Source organism: Sorex fumeus, unplaced genomic scaffold (genome assembly GCF_029834395.1).
Source record: "Sorex fumeus unplaced genomic scaffold, SorFum_2.1 ptg000024l, whole genome shotgun sequence".
NCBI classification, from domain to species: domain Eukaryota; kingdom Metazoa; phylum Chordata; class Mammalia; order Eulipotyphla; family Soricidae; genus Sorex; species Sorex fumeus.
In genome coordinates, this window is record NW_026606081.1 from 23,235,166 (window position 1) to 23,254,849 (window position 19,684).

General features: G+C 48.4%; 1 protein-coding gene and 2 non-coding genes across 3 annotated transcripts in view; 1 reads left to right on the plus strand and 2 right to left on the minus strand.

The window, feature by feature from the left end:
- Positions 1–6,847: 6,847 nt before the first annotated feature.
- KPNA4 (karyopherin subunit alpha 4) overlaps positions 6,848–19,684 on the minus strand; it is a 46,606-nt gene continuing 33,769 nt past the window's right edge. The window contains exons 11-17 of the mRNA XM_056113923.1: positions 18,974–19,105; positions 17,063–17,191; positions 15,681–15,785; positions 14,312–14,383; positions 13,126–13,288; positions 10,452–10,546; positions 6,848–8,814 (exon numbers count right to left, since the gene is read on the minus strand). Coding sequence (XP_055969898.1) covers positions 8,716–8,814; positions 10,452–10,546; positions 13,126–13,288; positions 14,312–14,383; positions 15,681–15,785; positions 17,063–17,191; positions 18,974–19,105 — 795 coding nt within the window. The 3' untranslated portion in view covers positions 6,848–8,715. The remainder of the gene's footprint in view (positions 8,815–10,451; positions 10,547–13,125; positions 13,289–14,311; positions 14,384–15,680; positions 15,786–17,062; positions 17,192–18,973; positions 19,106–19,684) is intronic.
- LOC130023860 (U6 spliceosomal RNA) lies at positions 9,559–9,665 on the plus strand. The gene has a single exon (XR_008792522.1). It is a non-coding gene; the product is annotated as a U6 spliceosomal RNA (small nuclear RNA).
- On the minus strand, positions 16,569–16,878 carry LOC130023837 (small Cajal body-specific RNA 7). The gene has a single exon (XR_008792505.1). It is a non-coding gene; the product is annotated as a small Cajal body-specific RNA 7 (non-coding RNA).

Below are 19,684 nucleotides of genomic sequence, written 5' to 3' on the forward strand. Positions count from 1 at the left end.
CGACGGGGCCACTGGTCAGTGCTTGCTGGAGAGATTTTACAGTCTGGCCCCACAGGCTGACCTTTGAACTGCTGCGGTCACCCAGCAGATGGACCTCTGTGCTCCGGGCACGTCCAGAAGACACTTGCTCTTGGGATTGAGACACTGACACAGACACACACACACACACACACACACACACACACACACACACACACGCCACTAGCCTGCTGGTATATACTAATATAGCTTTTGTTTCTTTTTTTTTCCTTTTTGGGTCACACCCAGCAATGCTCAGGGGTTACTCCTGGCTTTGCACTCTAGCAGTGCTCAGGGAACCATATGGGATGCCGGGGATCGAACCCGGGTCAACCGCGAGCAAGGCAAACACCCTACCTGCTGTGCTATTGCTCTGGTCCGTTTTTTTCTTTGACCTTTTCAAATGTTTGCTTTTCCCTCATTTAATTTAGATTGAACACGCTGCTATAACACTATTTCATCGGTGCCTCATTCAATTTCAGTGTTATCCCAGTGGAGGTTCACCCCTGACCCTGACGTTAGCTCTGCCTCCTGAGGCCACGGGTCCTTCTGCTGCATTCAGCCCCTCCCTTCCCCTTCACCTCCGGAACCACTAATTGGTCTGCAGGTCTACAACCTGGACTTTCAGATCATTTTAGTTTTGTTTTAATCCATTCATTCAGTTTTCTTGATATGTGAATAAAAACACAGCATATCAGTCTCTGAAGGACTTTTCTGCAGTGTTTTTTTTTGGGGGGGGGGTGGCACACCCAACTAACTGCTTGGGACTCACTCCTGGAGGGGCTCTGGGAACTCTACGGAGTTCCAGGCTGGACCAGATCAGCAAGGCAAGTGCCGTGAGTGCTGTCCCGCATCTCCAGCACTGCTCGCTAATTTCTGAGGAGAGGGAGGGAGGGAAGACTGGGCTCAGGGAGCTTCTGTGTTCAGCTGTCCGAGGAGTCTCTGCCACTCTCCAGAGGGGCTGGCCAACTCTGCCTTCCCTCCATTCGGCCTCTCCCTCCCTTTACCCACGTCCCTCTGGGTTGGTCCTGGTCTGGCCTTCTCCAGGTTGTAGGTGCTTGACCTCGTTCCCTGCCCCCACTGGGGCCTTATCTGAGGGGAAGGACTGTATCAGTCACAGGAAACAAGGACGAAACCTCCCCAGGAGCTGGAGAGATAGCACAGGAGTGAAGGTGTGTGTCTTGCCCGCTGCTGGCCCCCTTTCACTGCCAGCCCAGAGCCAAGAGCTAGCCTTGAGCACTGCCGGGCATGACCCCAAACCAAGTCAGAATAAACAGGGTCGGAGTGACAGTACAGTGGGGGGGGGGGGGGCATTTGCCTTGCACGCGGCCGACGAGGTTCTATCCCCGGCATCCCAGATGGTCCCCTGAGCATGCTGCAAATAATTCCTGAGTGCAGAGCCAGGAGCAACCCATGAGCACGGGTGGGTGTGGCTCCCCTCAAACAAACCAAAGCTCATAATAAAGTTTTCACTAGGTCCCAGATATTGCAGCTCTGAGGTGATCGTCCTTTGGAATTTAGTGGGGAAGTGTAACAGAAAACTGGAAACATGAATTTTTTTGGCTTTTTGGGTCACACCTGGTGATGCTCAGGGGTTACTCCTGGCTCAGGAATCACTCCTGGCGGTGCTCAGGGGGACCATATGGGATGCTGGGATCAAACCCGGGTCAGTCGTGTGCAAGGCAAACACCCTCCCCACTGTGCTACTGCTCCGGCCCAACATGAATTTTTGTACTTCCATGTTTCGAACACCTTAAGAGTCACAGTGGCAGCTGCTGGGCCTGGGCACAAAGTCCATCTCCCCGAGGTCCCATGTGCAGGGACTCGAGGCCCCCGAGTCATGCGATGACCCCGAGAAGCATGGCTCTCTGTGCACTGGAGGAACTTAGGATCAGCCACTCCAGGTCATGTGTGGGGCGTGGGGCTGGGCTGTGGTTCAAGTGCGAGGGCACAGGCCACACGTGCCTCCCCTGCCTCAGCACGGTGGGGACAGAGCAGCGTCCCCCAGTGGCCAGAAATAAAAAGGAACCCACCCAACGTGGCCGGCCTACCCTTCCAATTGGGCAAGGAATGGGGGGCTGCCCCCCACTTCAGCAGAGGGAACCAAGTGAAATGTCACAAAGTTCGTGCACAAGGCTGTAACAGGAGCAGATCACTTAAAAAAAATTTTTTTTCTTTTTGGGTCACACCCAGTGATGCACAGGGGTTCCTCATGGCTCTGACTCAGGATTTAGTCCTGGTGGTGCTCTGGGGACCATATGGGATGCTGGGAATCGAACCCGGGTTGGCTTCGTGCAAGGCAAACGCCCTACCCGCTGTGCGATCGCTCCAGCCCTGCAGACTACTTTCAAAATTAGGGAAATGTTGACACTTCATCATTATTAGCATCTTAAATCACAGTGCCTAAGAGAAAACTGAAAACAAATATTTGGATAGTAAGATAAAGTTAGAAAAATACAAGATTGATGCTTACGTGGCTTGAAAAATATATTATCTTGCAGGAAAATGCACTTTTGGGTGGGGCACACCCGGTGATACTCAGGGGTTACTCCTGGCTCTGCACTCAGGAATCATTCTTGGTGGAGCTCAAGGGACCATATGGGGTGCCAGGGATTGACTGTAAGGCAAGCACTGTATCTGCTGTACTGTCTCTCCCGCCGGGAAATATCCTTTATATGTTTTCAGTCTCCAACTGGATCCTTGAAAATCACAGGGCAAGGAAAATCTGTGGAGCCCAATTTCAAGACCGTGCTCCCCAAAGAGCATCAACACCGCCACCTTGTGGGCGGTTATTTGTATAAGAAAGACTTCTTACACAAATAAATTCTATATTTATTCCTCCGCCCCTCTCGGAGAGCCCGGCAAGCTACCGAGATCATCCCGCCCGCATGGCAAAGCCTGGCAAGTTACTCATGACGTATTCGTTATGCCAAAAACAGTAACAAGAAGTCTCACAATGGAGATGTTACTGGTGCCCGCTCGAGCAAATCAATGAACAAGGCAGTGCTACAGTGCTATTCACAACGTTTTTGAAATATCATGTGACAAAGTCTATCTCCAACCCAACCTTCAGAAACCCAGTTCTTTTCCACAATTTCCATAGTGTTTTGCTTAAATTTCTTCAGATATTTTAAGCTTATTCAAGTAAGTGATCTAAAAACTCATATACACATTAAAGTATTCAAAATATCACATATCCAGTTTTTGCACTGTCTATAGTTTGCCTTGCACGCGGCCGACGCGGGTTCAATTCTTACGTCCTTCCTGGAGAGCCTGGCAAGCTACTGAGAGTCTCCTGCTCACATGGCAGAGCCTGGCAAGCTACCCGTGGCATATCTGATATGCCAAAAACAGTAACAAGTCTCACTTCGTGTTCCTGGAGCAAGAAGATGCTGCTGGGTTACACTAGCACGTGACGGGGGCGAACAGGGATGAATGGAGACGCTCCTTGGTGCCTGCTTGAGCAAATCAATGAACAATGGGACAATGCTACAGTATTTTAGTATTTTAATATTTTGGAAAAATTTTGTATCAATACATGAGACATCATTATTTTGTTTTCTTTTTGGGTCACACCCGGGCGATGCGTAGGGGTTACTCCTGGCTCTGCACTCAGGAGTTACTCCTGGCGGTGCTCAGGGGACCGTATGGGATGCTGGGAATCGAACCCGCTTCGGCTGCTTGCAAGGCCAACGCCCTACCCGCTGTGCTCTCTCTGCACCCCTTATTTTTAGTAACTAAAATTTTACATTTACATGAGAATTGGTTGTTTAAAGTATTGATCTGGGCCAGGGAACAGCAAGTAGGTGCTTGCTTTGCATGCAGCTAACCTGGGTTCGATCCCAGATATCTCACGTTTCCCCAAGCATCACCAGGAGTGATCCCAGAGTGCAGAGCCAGGAATTAGCCCAGAGTAGTTGGGTGTGGCCCCAAACCAAGAAAAAAAAACAAAACTCCTTTTTTGGAGGTTGCATCTGTCAGTATTGGCTTCATGAGGGATCCTTCCTGCTGTGCCCAACCTGTTGATCTCTCTGGCCCCATTATCATTTAATTTCTCTGGGGACCACACCAACAGTGCTGGGGGGGCACAAGACAACCCCACAGCTAATTTTTGGGGGCCGAGAGGGATATGGATAGACTTGGGGACCAGGTGCTCTGCCACTTGTCTCCCCATTGCCCCGGTCTTGATTTCCCTGAAGCTGCTGCAATGGAGACAGCTGCCCGTCATCATTTCCCCCCGTGGGAAGCGCTGGCTGTTAGCTCGGATCCTTTCGCCTTGTCCACTGCCTTCCCTGCCACTTGGGACACCCCAAGCAGGGAGACAGGGCCCAGTGTCATCCTGGTCCCCAGCACACTTTCCGCTTGTTTCGGGGCCACACTGGTGAGGCTCAGGGGTGACTCCTGGCTCTACACTCAGAAATCAGTCCTGAAGAGACTTGGGGGCCCCTCTGGGATCCCGAGGACTGACCGACCCTGGGCCAGTTGCGTGCCAGGCAAACACTCTGTGTCCTACAGTATCGCTCCAGTACCCCCAAAACATCATCCACTCTTGTTTTTGTTCCGTTTGGGCCACACCTGACAGTGCTTAGGATCACTTCTGGCGGGACTCAGAGACCAGGTGTGGTGCTGGGGATGAAGCTGGGGTCGGAGGCAGGTAAGTGCCATCCTGGCTGTACGACTCTGGCCCCAAGTCTCTCAAATAAGAGGCCGCGTGTTCCCTGCAGCGACTGCCTCCAAGTCACGTGTTGTGCTGAAGCGTTTGTATTTCCCTCCTCTCCCTGCATGTCTGTGCCCACCCATCAGCCTGGCAAAGGCGGAAGCATGCCTTCCTGGGAACACACACAAAACGTCTGCAGTGAGGCAAATTCAAAATCTGAAGGAGCCTTTCAGAAGCCACAACCAATTCCCAAGGGACCTGCATGGCCGCCACCAGCCAGCCTGGCCCCTTGGAAGCCCCAGGTCTAGTCGAGAGGCTGCTGTGTGGAGGGCGCCAGGTGGGGCGTGGGACGGATTTCTGCCGCGCACGCAGCTAACCACGACCCAATTCCGAGTCAGCAATCACCCAAGCTCTGCGAGCTGGCCCCCGAATACTCCCCACACATGACACAGCAACACGTGTACAAGACACGCGAGAAATGCATCCACAGGGATGGTGAGGGCGGTAGCCTGGGTTTCCTGAAGGATCTAGATGTCACTCACAGGCTGCTGGGGAAGGGGCAGGAGGTGGGCAACTCTTGGGCACTTGGCACCTCGCTCACTAGCTCTTTAGGCACCCCAATAGCTCCTTGTTGACCGTCCCCAACTATCCTAAACCTGTATGGGGTCAGAGTGACAGTGGTACCGGTCAGTCCCGGCTTAATCCCCGGCATCCCATAGGGTCTCCTGAGCTCACCGGGGACTCCTCAGGGTGATCAGGAAGAAGCCCTGAGCACCAGGGTGTGGCATCAACACCAAAGCATTTTAAGGAGGAAACCAGTAAGTGCTCAAAGCCAGCTTCCCCGCAGCCACTGCAGTGGAGACAGTTGCTACCCCTGGAAACTGCCCGCAAGCAGGGAGGGAAGGCCTAAGGCGGCAAAGCCCCAAAGGTGACAGGGAATTGAGGCTAACAAGGAGCCGAGAGCAGGCCCACCCGGCTGGTCCTCCGAGCACCTCCAGGAGGGACGGCACAAAGACTCTGCTAAACCCCCAGCCCCCAACTGAGCCCACTGAAGCCTCTAGTTTGAAATACCCCCCAAGACAAACCCGAAAGCTGCCTGTGGGCCCTGCGAGTACTAAAGGGGTGGCTGCAGTCCAGTAGCCTGCACGAGCCCACCCGGCTTCACACCCCAGGCACCACAAAGGGCACCCCAAGTCCCATCTGGGGCAGCCCCCAAATAAAACAAAACTTTCTAAAAAATAAAAGATGGCATAAAAGTTCATCAAGCTCAAAACCCAGGGTGGCAGGACAAGCCCCCCGCGGAGGCAGGAGCCGGGGCACAGACGGCAGCACGCCGATCATCACTGCACTTCACAGCCAAAGCCGAGCTTCACTTAGGACGGCCCCGTCATGAAGGTCATGACAACCCACCAGGTGATTTTCCACGTGAATACCCATATCAAGAAATGAAAACCCACGGATCGCAGTCATGAAGATAAACCGAGCCCAATGTTTTTTTGAGGGGTGGGGGCACACCTAGTGGTTCTGAGGTGCTTTGGGGACCACATGGGATGTCAGGGATCGCACCTGGGCTGGCTGCCGCCCCACTGCGCGTGCTAAAGGTTAGCATGGAACCATGGGAATGCCCTGGATTTAGTACAAAGCAACTGTATTAGCTCCATCATGGAACCCAATGACCGAGTCCTTAGGGAGGACCGAGTCTCCAGAGCTGGGTATCCGCAGACCCCGGGAGCCGGCCCCACACTTGGCAGCCCACTGTGACCCCCGTTTTCGTTCACTGAGCAGCAGCAACTGCGAGTGCTGTTTTTCCACCTCCTGGAGACAGCGAGGCCGCATGAAAACCACGATCGGTAAGCAGTACCCCTCGGGGCCACGCGCTGGGTCCAACAGACTGAGAACGTGGGGGGAGCCGCGACTCAAGTCTGTCTTGCTGGGAAGATGGAGGAAGGTCCGACCGTGATCTGGACGGGAGCGGTGGAAGCACAGGGCAGCGGCAAAACAAGCTCAGCGGCGTAGTGTGTCGCTATGTTCAGACTGAAAGGGCACTTACAGAATGTCAGGTTGGCTCCAGGTCAGTGGCTTGAGAGAGCCAAGAGTTAGTTACCCAGTGACACGGTTTAACACCAGGAGGGCAAAAAGAAAAGTCACACAGCACACACACACACACACATCTCCCATGTAAAACATTGCTTTAAGTTTTAATGTTTATTTCCCCAAGACAGCCTAGCCTGCACTCTACTTGGATAAATTTACAAGCTAGTTTTCTGCTGCTTCTAGTTTTAAACTTTAACCATGTTTTTGATGACAAGGAATGCTGCAAAAATACTCTAGTTCAACAAAGAGTTATGATCACAAAATAATCTTTATCCATTCTACAGTGTTTCAGAATTACCAGTTGATTTTTCAACACAAAGTAGATCTAGATGCTAATGGTGGCTAACCTGGGATGTTTCTGATAGCAAACTGCTGTCCATGCAACGCTTGTGCTCCAAGGGGAAGGCACAGGGTCTCCTACAGTGAGCCACCTTATAAAGAGTTCTTTTGTACAAATCCATTTATGTCACATTGAATTTAGTGTGCATGACCTCGAAACTAAGGTATTATTCCAATTTATAAAAACCACTTGCATAACTCCTATGCAAGTTTTAAAAATACAAAGTTTTCTCCCTAAAGTGGCTCAAAATAGATTGTTCATGGCTGCCTATATCTAAGGTAAAAAGAGTCTAAAACAATTGAACAGATTAGGCATATTATTGAAGGTGTTCAAACCATTACTTGATTTGTACATCTACTCAACCCTCTTCATCGGTCTTTTATTCAGCAGTACATATGCACCAAATTCCATTTTAGAAGTTTCCATATCATTTTCATAGAAAACAAAGTTTGAAAACAAGTAACATTTAAACACAGCACGGTATTCTACCACAACTGAAACTTTTCTTCTTCTTTACGGGACTCAACAGAATCTAAAAATGAACTATGCTGGAGGTTTACCTCATGCAACGGGCTGTCTGTTCTCTGTGAAAATGAAAAGGATGCTTTGTAAAGCACGTTTTACTGTTTTCTACTATTATGGCAACTTGTGTACTGCAACACAGTCTATCTGGAGGGAAATTTATGATTTTTTTCATGCAAAAATCTACACAAATTAGTTCTGATGATATGGAAAGCTTTTCATAGCATCAAACATTCATCTGGTGCAAATGCACAGGGAACCCTTCCTGAAAAGTTTTCTGACTTGAGAAGCAACTAAAAAGCCATACTAGGTAAAGTAAATAAAAACTAAAATGAAAAAAGGAAAAAAAAAAAAGAAAAAAAAAACAAAAGAAACCAAAACCACAAAGGAACTTGGAGGGCGGGAAGGGCGGCGGAGAGGAAAGCCCAGGCTGCAGAGAAACCGATGTCTGCTGCTGAAGCGGCCTTGGTACTCGTGTCCAGTGTCCAGAACACTCGCCATCTCACTCGGATGATCTAGCAGGTCTGTCGCCAGCCCCGAAGGCCAGTCAAGCTCGCACGCGCTCACATACAGCACCACACCCACACGCGCCGCCGCTCACTCCAGGGCCAGAGTCGGCTTCTCGGGGAAGCGCCCGTCGGGGCGAGCCGGCTTGGCGGCGCTGCCGGACATTCACTCAGCGTCGTCACTCACACACTGCTTCCCAGCAAGGCGCGGCCTCGCCCTGCTCGCCGTGGTGGGCCCCTGTCCTCTCATGCTCCCAAGGCTTGAAGATGACAGCACTGCATAGTGCTCAGGCACGGGAGAGCCGTGGCCTGCAGCCCTTTCTGGACTCGGAACAGCCTAAACAAGCATTCACGTAAAGGTTTCATGACATTCTGCCACTCACTCTCACTCGCACCCACTCGCCATCGTGACCTCATTTGGGCATTTTCTGTGATTCCAAATGAAATCTTCACATTTTCTTTCCCGATTTAATGCAGCAGCAGACCCCATGAGCCACGCCGGATGGATCAAACCTCTCTATTCGCGTATATATATGTGTATCTCAGTGCTGCATTGGACCTGACTCCACAACATCGCTCTAAAACTGGAACCCTTCCGTCGGTACGTTGGCAGATGAATTGAAACCGAATGTTCCACCTTGTATTGTCTCTGGAACAAGGCTAGGATCTTCATCGATCTGAGGGGAAAAACAGAGAGAGGATTAGCTTTGAGGTGAGTACCCAGTGCAGCAGGGCAACCACCCAACCCCCTAGCACAGAGCCGGAGAGGGACAAAGGGGACCAGCCCTGTTGAACAATCTCCTTAGAAAGCTGGAGAACTTTCTTTTTTATTTTTTTAAAGGAATGGCACAAAGAGAGGAACGCTAAGGGAGAATGCAAGACGCAGATAACCAAAGAATGGACCGAAGAGGACCCAGGAGAGCAGAGGGGACTCAGCCATGTCCCCGCAACTCGGCAAATACACAAAGTTGATGCCACTGAAAAATGGACACCGCCTTGGACAGCAGGGACCCACTTTCACTAATGGTTTAAACAGCAGCAGCCATTTGCAGACGAATGACACTGGGGCTTAAATAGTCACTTAAGTGCCAGGGAGATGGTATGGCACGCAGGGTGCTTGTCATGCACATGGCTGGCCCGGGTTTGATCCCTGGCCTCCCTCTGCTGTCCTGAGCCCTGACAACCGTGATCCCTGAGCACTGACAGATTTGGCCCAGAAGCAACACAAAGACGTCAAACAAGAGCCCTCCTAATGGATTTAAAGGGCGCTCTTTCTCAGAAGGCTTGTTTTGGCGCCAGAGTCCCTATGACTGCACATAGGAGCTGCGAGCTGGAGGCCAGGAGGCACAGGCTTCTGTGCGGACTAGCTGCAAATGATGAAATCCTGTACAATTGAAACTATTTTTAAGAAAATGCTTTCTGTGCTCGCTTCAGCAGCACATATACTAAACCTGGAACGATACAGAGACGATTAGCAGAGTCCCTGCACAAGGATGACATGCAAATTTGTAAAGCGGTTCATATTTTTAAAAAGAAAGAAAAAAAGAATATGCTTTCTCTGAATTTTACTTGTGTGCCTTTGACTGGCATTATACTCGAAACAGGACTAGGAGTGATAAATTTATATTAAAAAAAAAAACCCTTCTATCTCCTTTAAAGAAGAATTTTGAATCATCTTTGTTAGAGACTGTTCCAGCTATACTTGTGTGTATGACAGGCCAAGAGATGACACCAGGACGTTCCACACCCACCACATGCACTTCCCGGCCCAGCCCCAATGCCTGGAGCAAACCCTAATGTTTAATGAAGTGCTTAAAACGCTTCAATACATATACATATACATATGTATCTTGGTGGAGGCTCGGGTGAGGAATTGGGGCTGGGCTATCTCTGTGGTGCTTGGAGGGCCACCGCATGCAGTGGTCAGTAGGCAGGGAAAAGGGCCTTGCGTTTCAGCCGACTGGGCCAGCAATGCTACGCGCGCCTCCCAATGTCAGGGACATCACGGTCACTCCAGCAGTGCTCAGGGGCCCTTCGGGCCACACTCAGCGGTGCCTGGCGCCCCCTGTGATGCAATAGACAGACTGAGTGGACTGCGTGCAAGGGACTGCCTGACCCTCAACCCTCTCTCTGCTCCCAGTCCTACTATGATGCTCAGAAGCATTTGGAGATACTGAAATGCTTGTGTTTCTGAATAAAGTGAATTACTTTTATACATCTATTATAACTCAACTTCCCCAAATTAACATACAAATCTGAGCTCACTATTACTAATGAAAATATGCTAATACATAAGAAAACTAAAATTAAGTACATCATCTGAAGAGAAGAACTGATCGATGATCTCATAGGCCAATTTGTAGATGTCTTCATTTTCATGATTTTGAAGTTGTTCGATTTTCTCCAGTCCTGCAACAAATTTGATTGAACACTTAAGTAGTAGTGACAAAATACAATAATCTGTAACTACTTCATCTAACTTTGGATTGCAAATTAGTTGAGAATTTACTCTAACGTAAGAGTATATTTATCTCAAAAGATGAATTACCAGAGTGTTTTCTTTGCATATTAATCTTTAAGCAATAAGACATATATTCAGAATAACCAATGCTTCTAAGGAGTAATGAAATTATTTTGGGTTGTTAAAGGTTAAAAGCATATGCTTTCTACTTTCCAGAATCTGGCAAATTTTTTTTTAGTGAACACTTGTAAAAAAAATGTAATACTTGAAACAAGCAAATATGAATAGTAAGATATCTAAAAATGGATAATGGAAAATTGTCAAGGTCAACTACAGTATCCCAGGCTTTCACTACAAACATGGATTTGTTTCATAAACCATAGGCAGACACATTAAAAAAGGAACACAAACTGATTTGCAAAAATGAGTCTTATTTTACTGTTAAGGAGTGATAGTTTTAGTGAGATTTCAATCAAGTGAAGTATTTTTTTTCTCCATTTATTCCTTAAGTAGAGAAAATTGTTTTGTGCATATTTCTCACTGGACACATAATTCCCTTCTGTTAAAAAAGTTAATAGGGGCTGGAGCCATAGTACAGTGAGAAGGGTCTTTGCCTTGCACGTGGCCAACCCAGGTTCGATCCCTGGTATCCCATATGGTCCCTGGAGCACCACCAGGAGTAATTCCCGAGTGCAGAACCAGGAGTAACCCCTGAGCATTGCTGGGTGTGACTCCAAAAAAGCAAATTTACTTGCTACATAGACAGGGTCAAGGGCTACTTCATTTCTTATTTTTATTTTTTGGTTTTTGGGTCATACCTGCCAATGCTCAGGGGCTGGTCCTGGCTCTACGCTCAGGAATTACACCTGGTGCTCAGAGGAATGGAATCCAGTTCGGCTGTGTGCAAACACAAACATCCTACCCGTGATACTGTCACTCTGGCCCCTCACTTCATTTCTTTTCTGAGATTCAGATATATCAACTGTAAATGCCTATACAACCTGACATAATTTCTCAGTTTCCATGAAACGGTACCAAATGCTCATGTCTTTCTGTGTCTGTACTTGGTGACTATCAGTGAGTGGCTAGAGCGGAGAGAAAGTAGGTTCCTCTTCCGCCACCACAGCCGTCTCTCCCCCTCCTCACCTTGCTGCCCCCGTGCTGTCCTCCCCTCACCCTCAGTGGCCAACTCTTCTCTCAGCTCCTGACTCCGGCCTCCTGCTCTCACCGCCCGGGCCGCGAGAGCCACATTCCCTGCCCCTGGCAATCCCTTAAGGGAAAAATTCCAATGCTTGTGGAGTTCTGCCTTATTGTAGAATCCAGCAGGAAGATTGTAAGATACAAATTCTGAGTCTCAGCTCCAGTAAGAACAATGCTCAAGGTCTTAATTTAATATGTAAAAATAAGATTTCACTAAATAATGTTTGCACAGTAAAATTAAATAGTGAACAATGAAGTGCTTGCCTTGCAAGCGGCTGACCAGGTTCCACCCTACACAGTCCCCGACACCCTGCCAGGAGTGATCCCTGAGCACAGAGCTAGGAATAAGCCGAGGACTGCTGGGTGCAGACACACACACACACACACACACACACACACACACGCTGGGTGCAGACACACACACACACACACACACACACACACACACACACACACACACACACACACACACACACGCTTCACATTTTCTGCTAGTTACTTCCTCTTTTGTCCCTAACACTATTCCCCATCTCTTGTTTGCTCATTATCATGTTATTTCTGCTGCTGTGTTTGCCACTTGCAACTAGTCATCAAAACCCCGAATCTTCAAGCTTCTGAGCCTTTCCAGCAGCAGCAGGTGAAACACCTGTCCCTCGGCTCTTTGTTCCTTCTCAGTCTGTCGCCAATACCCACGACTCCCCACCCGGCTAACCGACGCCTGCTCCCCAGATCCGGGCAGCACTGACACGTGGCCTCTCTGGGCAGAGCGTGCCCTGGTCCTGGCCTCCAGGCCTGCGGACTGCAGGCACTCGTCAGTGATACTGTCTCCGGCCTCGGCTTCCGGCAGCTTCTACCCCACACTCAGTGGCTGGTTCAGCAACACTGAACTGCTGAGAGTTTGCTGAATGCTACTTTTCTTTCCTTCTTCCAGTTTTTTTTTTTAACTGGACCACAGTGAGATACAGTTATAAGGTTGTTCATGACTGGGTTTGAGCTATACAATGTTTCAATACCCTTCCAGTTCACCAGCATCCATTTCCTACCACCCACGTGGATTTCCCTCCTGCTCCTTTTCAGCCCAGATTCTGTCCATGGTGCTATCTGTGCCCGGAGCCCCCTCACCCCATTATTAATCCTTCATCTCTCAAGATCGATCCTGCTTCACCATCACATTCCGCTGCTTTCAGGTAGGAGCAGGTGTTGCATTCTGTTGCACACTTCTTTTAGGGGAATTAGCACATTCAATCAGCTAATACTTACCTCCCTTATCTTTCAGAAAAGAACCATAAGGAATTCTGAAACGTGACACCGCTTATGAAGAACTTACCTCCACACTCTTCTATAAGATTGGCTATGGTTTCCGCCTCATCTTCAGCCATTTTTAATATATTACTTAGACCATCAAGTACTACTTGGACAACTTGTGCATCTTTTACAGTAAGCAAATTGCAAAACGGTGGGATAACACTTTGTTGGATTAGGTAAGCCACCTAAGGGATGAAAACAACCAAACGTAAGTGATCTTCATTTGAGTGATATTCTCAGAGGAATGGTGAATTCTGAGTACGGGAACATATTAACGTAATATTCTATTCTTTTCTTCTGGAGTCATACTGGGGGTGCTCTGGGGACCCTGAGTCTCAGGATCAAACTTGGGGCTCCTACAGGCAAAGCATGCGCCCCATCCCTTTGCACTAAACTTCCTAAGCCCGCTTTATTTTTATTTACTTATTTTGGGTCACACCCGGCGATGTTCAGGGGTCACTCCTGGCTCTGTACTCAGGAATTACCCCTGGCAGTGCGCAGGGGACCCTATGAGATGCTGGGAATCAAACCTGGGTCAGCCGCATGCAAGGCAAGCGCCTTACCTGCTGTGCTATCGCTCCAGTCAAGCCCCCTTTATTTTTAAGGTAGTAAATTCACTTTCCTTGAAGTTACAAAAAGAGGGAAAACTAAGGCATCACTCAACCTCACAGGAAACGTTTCTTCCCCAACAAGCACTTTCCCTTCAAATCCTGAGAGGAGTTAAGAGGCCGTGTGATATGTTCAATTCTGTGCCATATCTGAAGTCATTTTCTTTTGCCAGTTGGCACAATGGTAAGCCCTGGGGCCTGCACAACTTGGGGTCGAAGTGCCTCTTTGAATTCCAAACTCCAGGGACTGTGAAGTCCCCATCTTAGTTTTTCTGTTGTTGCAATTCATTTGCAGAGAGACTCTATGAGAAGTAGACTCATTCTATCCTATTATTTTAAAAAGTCCCTTTAAAAAAATTTATATCTAGATATATCTATGGTTGAACACACACCACCCGCACCCAGTCCTGTTTGTAACCATGAATAATTAATTCTCATAGGCCAAGTTATTGGAAAAAGAACATTTTTTTTTGTCTATAGATTGAGAGATTGCATAGTCCCCAAACCAGAAACCTCTTTTGCTATTATCTTCAGTTATAACCAAGAGTGAAAATGACCTGAACTGTTGTAAAAGTTATAAAGAATAAGAGCTGAACTTACTTGATCTTTCCTTCCACTAATCGTTAGGTTACTAATGGCCCAAGCAGCTTCTTTCTGAGTGCCAAAATCCCCCTGTAAAAGTAAAGTAAGGTCACAAACCAATAAAAAGTCAACCAAAAGAATGTTTACTGAAGTAAGTTTTAACTCAGTATTTTCCAGGTTTTCTTCTAGCTTTCCCACATCCAGAACTTTTTCTAATCTATTAAAACAAGCCTTTCCACTCTGAAGTGTGTGAATTCTCCTGGCAACCATGTGACAACACATTACTGTTCAATGACACAAGATTAGATGAAATGATTGGTCAAGAGAAATATGGGAATGCACACAACGACTTTACTCAAAGTCAAGTAAAAATATTTCACAAGTTTGAAAAACTGGCAGGGGCTAGAGAGAGAGCACAGCAAGTACGACACCATTTATCTGGTCTTCTGGGTGTGATCCCCAAACCCATTAATGTTAATCAAATAATAATAATGATAATGTCTAACATTAATCGACTACAGTTGCCCTTATCTATCATCCTTTGAAGACAAAAACTATTTTAAGTCATTTAACTATGCATGATTATATGATTTAGCAATATCACTTTTGAGAATCTACTAAGAAAATAATTTCAAGCCAAGTAATACTGTGTATCTTTTAAAGGCTGTCATTCCCCCCGGTGGGAAGGCAGGGTCCCTTCTGGGGGTGCTGGCATTCATGCAGCAGCCTGGTGACTGTCCTCTCCACAAACCGTCAGCAGAGCACAGCGGTGCCAAGTCAGGCAACAGGTTGCTGTGGCCACCGGAAATAGCAGGGAGTCAGGAGCCCGGGCAGTGCTTGCAGGGGACAGACACGACAGAGCCCCCTTCACAGGTTGGGAATCGTACATCACCCGGAAAACAAATGCCAGCTCTTCTTAAAGAGCGACCGAGCACATCCAACAGCACGCAGCGACCGTGACTCCGCTGAACAAAAGAACACCTTCACAGTGCAGTGCAAAGGCCCTGGGACAGCAGCCCCGAGGGCCACAGCGAAACAAAGGCAAAACCAACCCAAGCCAGGGGGCGGTGTGCAAGACATAAGCCTTCGCCTTCATCTCTGTGCATCTCCCCCTCTGACCATTCATTGCCAGCTCACAGAATTACAGTGCTTGGGATCACTCCTGGGAGTTCTGGGGGAGCCCATACGCCATATGGGATGTTGAGCATTCCAACTGGGTCTACTACATACTAGCGCTCTGACCACAACTATAAGATCTTAATATTAAATTTGAATACTCACAACACATAGTAGGTTCAAATTAAGTAGGAAAGTATACATTCCTGGGGTGTGTTTGGTGTAAGCCCTTTCCTCTGGCACTAGGCTGAACACAGGGCGGTTTCCTTACCTTATCCAGAAGGTGTATGATCATGGGCACAAGATTGGCGTCGATCACGGCCTGGACCTGCTGCTGATTCCCGGCAGTGATGTTGGAGAGGAACCACACGGCCTCCTGCAAACAGAGTCGTGTCACAGTCTGTCAGGACAGACCCTGCATCTTGACTCACTCACTCCAGGGCCCAACACTTTATTAGGAATGGTTCCACAATATAAACACAAATCCTAAAACTATTAATAAATGAGATTCAGCACCCCCCAAAAAGTGTTTCTTTATACTGATCAAGAGTGCTGTCAAAGTAGGTAAATCTTGAACCCCCACAATAGTGGGCTGTTTTAGTATACTCTTCTGTAAAGGAAATTCTTAAAAACTAAAGCAGAATGCGCTAGCTGATTGATTTATTTTTTTAATTTTAATTTCTTTGGTTTTGAGGCCACGACTAGCTTGTACTCCTGGCTTACTCCTGGCTCTGTGCTCAGGGATCACTCCTGCTGGGCTCGAGGACCACATGGGGTGGCAGGATTGAACCCGGGTTGGCCACATGCATGGCCAACACTCCCTGTCATCCTCTCTCTCGGGCCCCTGGGCTGCTTTCCGGAACTCCTCAGGCCTTCTTGTGACAGCTGCTCTTGACAGGGCAAAGGGAGTGTTTTTCAATGGCAACGAGACAAAGTGTTTAAGATCCAGGTTTAAGTGTTTAAGTGCCAGGGGAAAGGGCTTACACCTAACAAACAAAGTGTTTAAGTGTTTAAGAGTATCTAGCACTAATAAGCGATGTAAGATAATTGTGCATCTAATCGACTTAATTGATAAAATGCATTAATATGCTACAGGAAAACACTTTCTAGAGTTAAAACAAGACAGAAAAGGACTAGAACTACTGAGTGGCAGGCTCTCTCGGATCAGATCACAGGACCATGCTGAAGGAACCTGTTAGAGATTTTAGGGTGTGAGGCTACTTAGGTGAGCTGTTTTTTGGGTTCTAATCATCGGCAGTGTTGGTTTACAACAGCCTCAGATGCACTCCAATATCAGCAGCACCGGTCAGTGCCCCCTTTCTGCAGCCTCCGCCCCCCCCCCCCGCCCCGTACACACACATACACACACTCCCTTCATACACTCTAATATTTATAAATCATTAAACTTACATACTAAAAACTTTCAATCACACAACATTCAACACCCAATCTCCATTTCATCATTTCCGAAAGAGCCAGATTAAGACTATTTACTTCTTTTGTTTTATATACGAAAAATTTACTAGTCCACATTATAGATCCCTTTACCTCTGCTGAGATCTAAAACACTCTTGAAAACATCACGGAGAGTTCCCAGGGCTGGTATTTTAAGTATAACCCAGCCACTCTCCCCCGTCCACTGGAAGCACTTACTTTGTTAATCTTCTCCTTGGGGTGCGTCAGGAGCGCCGGGAAGTGCGCGAGCGCATCACAGTTCAGCACAACTTGTGTCTGCTCATCGGTCCCCGTCACAATGTTGCCCACAGCTCGGAGAGCAGCCGTCTGGAACACAAAGGCCGCATCGAAAGCCGCCCCCCCCAAGGGGACGAGGCAGGCCCTAAAGACACATTCACCCCTCATGCCAACCGTCCTTTCCAGCAAGCTGTGCCAGACACAGGGCTTAGGAACCAAGAAGTAGCCCGACAAGACACACTCCCAGCTCTCAGGGTGCTGACACCACCGCACAGACAGCTGACAGAGTAAGAATGTCAGACAAGAGCTGTGGTATTGAAACAAAGACAATATACTTTAGGTATAGTGCTTCAATAAATTAAAAAAAAATTCTTTCTCAACAAAGAAGGGAAGCTGCTTAGCATGATATTTCAACTATGATATTTCACTATAATATGAACCCAAATCAATATTTCAGAGAGTTTCATTAGGTCCTTTTTATCACGTTAATTCTTTTGGTTGCTGTTCAATCCTGGCAGGCTCAGGGGACAGGATGGAGTGCCAGGAATTGAACTTGGGTCAGCCATATGCAAAGCAAGTGCCCTGTCCACTCTACTACTCATCTCTCTAGTTCTTGTCAAGTTAAATCTTCTGGCCAATTTCTTTTTAGGGGACAAATGGCCCAGTTTTATTTTTTCCCAAATTGATTTTTTTTTAAATAAGCATTTGCTTCAGTTTATGCCCCTGACGAGTTTTATTTATTTCTTTTCTTTTTGGGCCACACCTGGTGATATTCAGGGATTACTGCAGGCTCTGCACTCAGGAATTACTCCTGGCAGTGCTTGGGGAACCATACGGGATGCCGGGAATTGAACGAGATGCTGGGAATTGAACGTGATTCGGCTGCATGCAAAGCAAACACCCTTCCTGCTGTCTTATCATTTGGCCCCAAACTGATAAAATTTACATGTCATGAAATTCACCCTCACAAAGCACCCAATTCAGCGGCCATGACCACGAAACCACCAAGTGTCAAACAACAGACCGGCAGGCCGAGAGACTGGCAGATACCGCGGAGTGTTGCCCTGCACGCAGCTGAGCCTAGTCCGGCCCCGGCACCACGGCTGGTCCCCCAGCCTGCCAGGAGCAAGTCCTGAGCGCAGAGCCGGGTGCTGCGGGAAGCTGCCGAGAGCACAGCGGGCCGACGCTGGCCTTGCACGCAGCCAAACTGGGCTCAGTCCTGGGTGCCCCACCCCCACCCCCAGCAGTGCCAGACACCACCCGGGACCCCAAACCAGCGCTGTAGGAGTTCATCCCCACTGCACAGGCAGAAATAGTCCGAGAGCACTTTCCTTCTAAGCATCACACTAGGTTTCTCTCCTGCCACTCCTGCTTGGTCAAGGCTCACTCTCCCGTGATCGCTGCCTACCCCAACCGCCCCTCCTCTTGTCCCTCAGGACACAGATTCACACGGAAGGACCACAAATGACAATAGGCGAGCAACAGCACGGGGGGGTGGGGGGGGCGTGCTCTGATCACAGGAGACTCAGGTGTGAGCACCGGCGCCCCAAACGGACAGTCAGGCACCACTAAGAGTGATCCCCAAGTACAGAGCCAGGAGAATCCCCTAGAATTGCTGGGTATGCACCTCCCCTCCAAATACAAAAAAAAAAAAAAACTCCCTAAAAACTAAAGGGAAAAAAATTTCTTTTTTGTATGACTGTAATTAAAACCCAAGCCCCTTTAGGAAGTCTGTGAGCAGCACATTCTAGAACAAAGTGCTCTGGTGCAGGACAGTCACCAAGGACAGCAGACAGAGGGCGGTGGGACGGGGGTGGGAGGAATGGAAGAAGAAAAGGGGAAAAATGACCAGAACAGGGAACCCAAACTCACCTGGACCTTAACTTCCTGGTGGCTGAGCAGCGGAACCAGGTGCGGGACAATCCCCGAGTCGATGACCATCTGGATCTGCTCGTTGCCGGCGTCTGTGAGGTAGGACAGCGCCCAGACCGTATCTACCAGGATCTGGGGAGAAAGCACGGTTCAGAGTGGCTGGGAGCATTTTCTCACCTGCTGAAACTCAGCTCAGTCACTGCTCTAATACCGATAAATGCCACCGTCCTTTATCCTGGATGTATGTGAGACTGCCCGTACCAGTACGTGCATCTTTCTCCCACAGCCCCGTGGCAAATGCCCAGACAGCTCGGAAAGACCATCTGGTCCATACGAAACCCAGAGCACATGGCTCATCAGAGCACCTTTATTTCCATCACCAAGTCCAGGGAAGTGTGGAAAAAGAATGTAGCTTGATGTTAAAGTTAAAGCTGTTGTATTTTTTCCTTTAAAAAACTTTGTTGGTTGGGGATGGAGCAATAGCACAGCGGGTAGGGCATTTGCCTTGCACGCGGACGACCCAGGTTCGATTCCCAGCATCCCATATGGTCCCCCGAGCACTGCCAGGAGTCATTCCTGAGTGCATGAACCAGGAGTAACTCCTGTGCATCGCCGGGTGTGACCCAAAATAGCAAAAAAAAAAAAAAAATATGTTGGGCCACACCTGGCTTTTTGCTCAGGGCACCATATGAAATCAAACCCAGGTCGGCC